Source organism: Protobothrops mucrosquamatus, unplaced genomic scaffold (assembly GCF_001527695.2).
Source record: "Protobothrops mucrosquamatus isolate PMUCROS unplaced genomic scaffold, P.Mucros_1.0 scaffold3813, whole genome shotgun sequence".
Classification (NCBI taxonomy): Eukaryota; Metazoa; Chordata; class Lepidosauria; order Squamata; family Viperidae; genus Protobothrops; species Protobothrops mucrosquamatus.
Genome location: NW_015389765.1, coordinates 23054 through 31481, shown reverse-complemented (window position 1 = coordinate 31481; position 8428 = coordinate 23054). Strand labels below are relative to the sequence as shown.

Here is an 8428-nt window from a genome sequence, read left to right as displayed (position 1 = left end):
AAAGAAAGAAAGAAAGAAAGAAAGAAAGAAAGAAAGAAAGAAAGAAAGAAAGAAAGGAGAAATGACCTTCAGAGATCAGCAAGGGCTTTCCCAGAGCCTCCATCTACAAACCTCGTTGTATAAATCACTGAATTCTTCAACCACGTCTTTCGGGATCCTCTGCCCGCTGCTAGTGAGGTGATAGGCCACCCCATTCCTGGAGTAGAGGCTGATGCGACCCACGCTCCGCTCATCGTCGGTCGTCTCTTCGAGTAAGCCATTATCTTCTGCTAGATGATAGACGGGATTTCCATTCGAACCGTGGATCCACGTCGCTCCCAGTTCAAAAGTTGCGTTCGCTGCGACAGGAAGGGAGGGAGGGAGGGTTAGAGGGAGAAACCAAGGTGGATCCAAGAAAGGGATCTGCCTCGTCCAAACCAATGGAGAATCGAAGCCAGATCATCAGATCCAGGAATCTTTAACCCCAGGGCCAACATGGAGGGCTACTGACCACCCTCAATCAGAGGAGTTGTCTGAATGATTATTTATTATCTATCTATCTATCTATCTATCTATCTATCTATCTATCTATCTATCTATCTATCTATCTCTATCCATCCATCCCACCTTTATTATTATTTTTTATAAATAACTCAAGGCAGCAAACAAATCTAACACAACTTCCTCCTCCTATTTTCCTCACAACAACCCTGTGAGGTGAGTTGGGTTGAGAGAGAGGGACTGGCCCAAAGTCACCCAGCTGATTTTCATGCCTAAGGCAGGACTAGAACTCACTGTCTCCTGGTTGATTGGCCCAAAGTCACCCAACTGCCTTCGATGCCTAAGGCGGGACTAGAACTCACCGTCTCCTGGTTGATTGGCCCAAAGTCATTCAGCTGACTTCAATGCCTAAGGCGGGACTAAACTCACCATCTCCCAGTGACTGGCCTAAAATTACCCAGCTAAGGTAGGACTTGAACTCATGGCTTCGTGCTTTTTAGCCTGATTCCTTAACCAGTAGGCCAACTGGCTCCTTATGAAGGGCAGGAGAAGAGTCTCTGCACTCATTGAATCAACTCTTAATTTATGCAAGAAGCATAAATGGGAAGCAGATTAAAGGACCTCGTGGAAAGATGTGTTCTGCCAATAATTTTGGGACAAGCAGATGTGTCACAATGCTCTCTTCATCAATACAGAATAGAATAGAATAGAATAGAATAGAATAGAATAGAATAGAATAGAATAGAATAGAAAATATGAAATAGAATAGAATGGAAAGGAATAGAATAGAATAGAGTAGAGTAGAGTGGAGTGGAGTGGAGTGGAGTGGAGTGGAGTGGAGTGGAGTGGAATGGAATGGAATGGAATGGAATGGAATAGAATAGAATAGAATAGAATAGAATAGAATAGAATAGAATAAGATGGGATGGGATGGGATGGGATAGAATAGAATAGAATAGAATAGAATAGAATAGAATAGAATAGAATAGAATAGAATAGAATAGAATAGAAAATATGAAATAGAATAGAATGGAATGGAATAGAATAGAATAGAATAGAATAGAATAGAATAGAATAGAATAGAATAGAATAGAATAGAATAGAATAGAATAGAATAGAATAGAATAAGATGGGATGGGATGGGATGGGATAGAATAGAATAGAATAGAATAGAATAGAAAATATGAAATAGAATAGAATGGAATGGAATGGAATAGAATAGAATAGAATAGAGTAGAGTAGAGTGGAATGGAATGGAATGGAATGGAATGGAATGGAATGGAATAGAATAGAATAGAATAGAATAGAATAGAATAGAATAGAATAGAATAAGATGGGATGGAATAGGATAGAATAGAATAGAATAGAATAGAATAGAATAGAATAGAATAGAATAGAATAGAATAGAATAGAGGAGGAGGAGAGGAGAGGAGAGGAGAGGAGAGGAGAGGAGAGAAGAGAATAGGAAAGAATAGGAATAGAATAGAATAAGACAATGAAATGGAATGGAATGGAATAGAATAACAAGAGTTGGAAGGGACCTTAGGGGGTCATCTAGTCCAACCCCCTGCTCAGGCAGAAAACCCTATACCATTTCAGAACAAATGGTTATCCAGTCTCTTCTTGAAAACTTCCAATGTTGGGCTGATGGAAGCCCGGCGCAGGAACAGCCCTGCCTCTGCTGGGCGCAAGCGCCAGGTTGACTTGCCCCCTTCCCCCAATTTTTCAAATCGCACCATGGCGGGTCAACGGGACCCGTCCTTCTCGTGAGAAAGCTGGACGGATCGTGCCATTTCTCAAGCCTCATCCCTGCCGGTCCCCGCTGACGTCCCGGCAAAGTCCTTACACAAAGAGCCGAAACCAGGAAACATCGCACAGGTGTGTTGACAGAAGCGATGGTCCTCTAAGGAGTTGGACGTTGAAGGACTTCCGTCCTGTCTGGCAGAACGCCCAGACGGGGGTCTATTTTGGGACCCCGGCCTTTTTGGCAGCCGAGGACCCCACTTCCCCTTCCAGATTTGTGGCCAAGGGCCGCACGACGCTCATAGTTCTCGGTTGAAAAGGCGGATGCTGGACTTGTTGAATTTCTTTTGTGGTCTGCTTCCGTCCCAAAAGCTCTTCAGATGCCTCCTGCTTTAATTGACTGCTGGGTGTTGATCAACCCAACGGAAGGGTGTGAGGTCAGAGAAAAGGAGATTACGCTACAATTCTCCCAGTTAATAAAAACAATAATGGGCTAAAGCAGTGTTTCTCAACCTTGACAATTTTAAGGCATGTGGACTTCAACTCCCAGAATTCCACAGCCAGCAATGGTCAAGGTTGAGAAACACTGGGCTAAAGGGAGATGTTGAGAAAAGGGGAATTCTGGTTATCAGATTTAAAATATTTGGAAATCCGTCGAAAACAAATATTTAATCGGTTCACTATTTAAAAATTAGACCTAAAAGAGAAAAGAAAATTAAATACTATGATATGTTTGACTTATTGATTAACCCAGGCAATATATATATAATGGTTTTTGATTTATTAAAGGGGATATTGTGTTATTAAGCAGGAGATTTGGTCCAGTTTTGGTCACCACGATGTAAAAAAGATGCTGAGACTCTAGAAAAAGTGCAGAGAAGAGCAACAAAGATGATCAGGGGACTGGAGGCTAAAACATATAAGGAACGGCTGCTGGAATTGGGTATGTGAAGTTTAATGAAGAGAAGGACGAGGGGGGACAGGATAGCAGTCTTCCAATATCTCAGGGGCTGCCCCAAAGAAGAGGGAGCCAAGTTATTCTCCAAAGCCCCTGAAGGCAGGACAAGAAGCAACGGATGGAAACTAATCAAGGAGAGAAGCAACCTAGAACTAAGGAGAAACTTCCTGACAGTTAGAACAATTAACCAGTGGAACAACCTGCCTCCAGAAGTTCTGAATGCTCCAACACTGGAAGTTTTTAAGAAGAGACTGGACAGCCATTTGTCTGAAATGGTATAGGGTTTCCTGCCTGAGCAGGGGGTTGAACTAGATGACCTCCAATGTCCCTTCCAACTTTTTATTATTATTATTATTATTATTATTATTATTATTATTATTATTATTATTATTATTATTATTATTATTATTATTATTATTATTATTATTATTATATATGGTGGGAAATAGATAACTCTTAGGAAATAGAACAGGATTATATTTAAATAGATCAAATGTGTATTTTGGATATTATAGTTTGTTAGGTAGTGAAATAAGGGAAATTTGGGTGGTTTTACCCAAATTTGATTATAAATATCAACGGTTAAATTGGAATATTGATAAGAAACTAAAAATTGACTAAAAATCAATAACAGGATATGGATTGTTTATGAAGATGGAATGTAATTAAGAGATGTATGAGCTAAAAATTTATTGATAAATGTAATAACGATGTCCTTATTGAATTGATATAACTAGAAATGTACCAACCTGAATGTGAGACAGTAATTGTTAAGGGAAAAAAGAGAAGAAATATCTGATGTAGTAGCCTGAGATTTGCAGTAAAGATTTTGTTATTGAGCTATTGATTAACCCAGTCACCACGTTGCTTTTTAAATATTCAAATGGAAAATTGGAAAGTTAATAAAATATTATATATATATATAAAAAAAACCAAGCCGGGTTATTAAATGTAGCACCTGAAAGGATCTGATTCAAGCAAGTAGTCCTCAGCGTACGGCTGCCGCGGAGCCCCAAATTTCCATTCGCTAAGCAAGGCCGTTGTTAAATGAACTGTGCCGCCATTTTACGACCTTCCTCGCCACAACTGTTCAGGGAATCACTGCGTGCTTAAATTAGTAACATGGCTGATAAGGGAATCTTGTCGGTCGCAAATGGGGATCACGCCATCCCGGGGGGCACCACGACCGTCATAAATAGGAGAAGGAGGGAGGCTGTTTAATGACAGTGGGCTAGCTCTTCCAAAAATACTTCAACTAAATTATTTCTTTTACTCCAAATAATAGGCACAAAAATAGAGGAAGAATTATTTGATGATCCAAATCCACCGACTTGGGAAGTTAGTTGGCAAAGAAAGAAAGCTAGAGTAAGACTGAAGGAAACAGAAGCTTTGACTTATTAGAGGGGATGTTATATTACCAATTAGATGTTTGAATATGGTTAAGAATAGATTGCTGGAAATAGAAGTATTATTGTAACTAGATAGATAAGATTAGGTATCTTATTTTGGCATGAAAAGGGAAATGAGAAACAGCTAAGAAGTTTGGACAAGGGAAGCTTTTGGTTACCCAAATATAACTTGTTTGGAAACTATAAATGATTGGGATGTTTTGAATGTGGATGGGAAATTAAAACTGGAAAATAAAAAAAGCGAAAATGGGGTACTGACTGAATAAGTGGATATTGAGTGCAAATGCAATTAAGATATGTTTTGCTTAGGAAAGATATATTAAACTGATATCATTGAAACTATTAGAAAACTGTAATAAATGCTGATATTCCACTGTATATCTGTTAATAACAATAAGAATTGTATTTGCTTAATGTGGAAAAATGTATAGAGAATAGAATAGAAATAGAAATAGAAATAGAAATAGAATAGAATAGAATAGAATAGAATAGAATAGAATAGAATAGAATAGAATAGAATAGAATAGAATAGAAATAGTTGGAAGGGACCTTGGAGGTCATCTAGTCGAATCTCCTGCTCAGGCAGGAAACCCTATACCATTTCAGACAAATGGCTGTCCAGTCTCCTCTTAAAAACCTCCAGTCTTGGAGCATTCACAGCTTCTGGAGGCAGGTTGTTCCACTGATTAATTGTTCTTTTTAACACATATTTTATCGTGTTTTTTTTTTAAATCTAGGTATAATGTTAACATACATCGCAAGCCCATGTATGTTGGGGGGAAAGCAGAAAGAAAGAAAGAAAGAAAGAAAGAGAGAGAGAGAGAGAGAGAGAGAGAGAGAGAGAGAGAGAGAGAGAAAGAAAGAGAGAGAGAGAGAAAGAAAGAAAGAAAGAAAGAAAGAAAGAAAGAAAGAAAGAAAGAAAGAAAGAAAGAAAGAAAGAAAGAAAGAAAGAAAGAAAGAAAGAAATGCCGGCCGGTTGTGATGCTGTTGACACACCGCTCATGTTTGTTTGTGGTTTTTGGCCCTGATTATTTTTCACTTTTTCTTTTCTTTTTTTTTAAAAAAACTTCTGTATTGGCATTCACGAAAGGACGGATGTGTCAACTGAGGACAGGATCCCAAGAAGAAACGGGTGGAGGATGTAAGTCACAATTAATTGCTCCGTTTGTCGGCAAGGATTTGTTTTGTTTTTGCCAAAAATGCTCCACACTTCTCTTTTCTAGAGGGGGGGGTGCTATTTATAGGCGCCCCAAAGGCGGAAGACGAGGTATTTATAATGCGGACCAGCGGGCCGGCCAAACTGCAGACCCGGCATGTATCCGGGGCCGCCGAAAGGCCGGAGAACTTGACGGGAGAAAAACAAGAACTTCTCACTCAACTTTCACCGCCAGAGCGGAAGGACCTTTGGACCCCGGGAAACAGTGGCAGAATTGTGACCAGAAAAAGCAGAGGAAGGGTAAACTGAGGCAAGGCTGGCCCAGGGACAGAACGGGTGGAAAACGGCAGGGTTTTTTTTAATACCGGCTTTTCCCGTTTACCGGTTTGAAAGAGGAGACTTCGGCCAGGAACATTCCAGGCCAACAGAAGCTCAGAGCAGAAATCGCAAGTAGAGATCGTCCCGGACTTACAATTATTCGTTTAGGGACGGTTTCGAAGTTACAACGGCACCGAAAACGAGGGTCCTAGTGACTGTGTTTCACACCCACGACCGTTTGTAGCCTCCCCACGGTCACGTCATCCGAATTCGGGACGCTTGGCGATATTGATATGAGGGTTGCGGTGTCCTGGGGACACATGACCCCGGTTTTTGCCACCTTCCGACGGTCAGAGTCAAGGGGGAACCCAGGTTCAAGTCTTTTCAGAGAATTTGAGTGCGAATTTGAATTTACTATGGCCCTAAGGCATCTATTTCACCCTTTGATTCCCACGCCCTGAAAAAAATACGAGCAACTTTAAGGATACTAGGAGTTCTCTACCACGTACCCATTTCTCCAGTTTGCACACGCGCACATACACACACACACACACACACACACACACACATACAAAAGAGCCAATGGGGAAGGCACTGGCCTAGAAATCAGGAGACGGCGAGTTCTAGTTCTGCCTTAGGCATGAGCCAATCACCAGAGACGGCCCATTGGGTGACTTTGGGCCAATCACCAGGCAATTGTGAACTGTAGTCCCACCTTAGGCATGGAAGCCCACTGGGTGACTTTGGGCCAGTCACTAGTAGACTGTGAGTTCTAGTCCTGCCTTAGTCATGAAAGTCAACTGGGTGACTTTGGGCTAATCACCAGGAAGCTGTGAGTTCTAGTCCCGCCTTAGGCATGAAAGTCAACTGGATGACTTTGGGCCTATCACCAGGAAGCTGTGAGTTCTAGTCCCGCCTTAGGCATGAAAGCCGGCTGGGTGACTTTGGGCCAATCGCCAGGAGACTGTGAGTTCTAGTCCTGCCTTAGGCATGAAAGTCAGCTGGGTGACTTTAGGCCAGTCATTCTCTCTCAGCGCAACCCACCTCACAGGGTTGTGGTGAGGAAAGTAAGAAGAGGAAAGAGTATTAAATACGGTCACCAACTTGGGTTACTTATAAAGTAATAAAGGCGGGATACAAATTTAATAAATTAATACATCTTTAAAACATCAATCCTGTATACTCTTGAGACCAGAACCGGTATGCTGGGGGTCCCTCTGCAACTTCAGCATCCCATCTCCATCCTTGAGAATAACAGAGCTGGAAGGGACCTGGGAGGTCACCTAGTCCAACCCCTTGCTCAAGCAGGAAACCCTACACCATTTTATAACTGAATAACAGAATAACAGAGCTGGAAGGGACCTGGGAGGTCACCTAGTCCAACCCCCTGCTCAGGCAGGAAACCCCGTGCCATTTTATAACAGAATAACAGAGCTGGAAGGTACCTTGGAGGTCATCTAGTCCAACCCCCTGCTCAAGCAGGAAACCCCACGCCATTTAATAACTGAATAACAGAAAAACAGAGCTGGAAGGGAACTTGGAGGTCATCTAGTCCAACCCTCTGCTCAGGCAGGAGACCCCATGCCGTTTAATAACTGAATAACAGAATAACAGAGCTGGAAGGGACCTTGGAGGTCATCTAGTCCAACCCCCTGCTCAGGCAGGAGACCCCATGCCATTTAATAACTGAATAACAGAATAACAGAGCTGGAAGGGACCTTGGAGGTCATCTAGCCCAACCCCCTGCTCAGGCAGGAGACCCCACGCCATTTAATAACTGAATAACAGAATAACAGAGCTGGAAGGGACCTTGGAGGTCATCTAGCCCAACCCCCTGCTCAGGCAGGAGACCCCATGCCATTTCAGTGCCGTCGCCCTTACCAAGTCTCACGCTTTGGACTCTGCCTCCGATTCGATCCGACGCTTCGAGGACCGTCACATCCGTGAAGCCGTTTGCTAGGAGAGTTTTGGCTGCCGAGAGGCCAGCAAGGCCCGCCCCGATCACTACTATTCGCGGCTGTCGTGCTCCTCGTGGGCTACTACTAAGGGGGTCATCCGTACTCTCTGCCGATGTATCACCACTTTGCATGCCGTCCAAACTCTCTTCCTAAAGAACCTGCCGAGAGAGCCAAAAATAAATAAATAAATAAACAAACCAAAAAAAACCCCAAAACCTCCAACCCTTCAGTGGATCCACCGCAGCCAGGCTCTCCCTCCTGTCCTTTAAGATCCAGTTCGGCCCCCGAGACTTTGGAGAATCGTCCGAGCTGCAGGATTAAGCTGCCCTAAAATCCTGCAGCAACCGGAATTTGCCAGGGAAGCAATGAAGACCCAACCTGGAATTTTTTTAAAAAATGCCTCTGA

At 42.5% G+C, this 8428-nt stretch overlaps 1 protein-coding gene across 1 annotated transcript in view; it reads right to left on the bottom strand.

The window, feature by feature from the left end:
• The window catches only part of SMOX (spermine oxidase), a 19574-nt gene extending 11403 nt beyond the window's left edge, over positions 1–8171 (bottom strand). Inside the window, exons 1-2 of the mRNA XM_015827613.1 lie at positions 7946–8171; positions 112–338 (exon numbers count right to left, since the gene is read on the bottom strand). Coding sequence (XP_015683099.1) covers positions 112–338; positions 7946–8153 — 435 coding nt within the window. The 5' untranslated portion in view covers positions 8154–8171. The remainder of the gene's footprint in view (positions 1–111; positions 339–7945) is intronic.
• Positions 8172–8428: the final 257 nt, after the last annotated feature.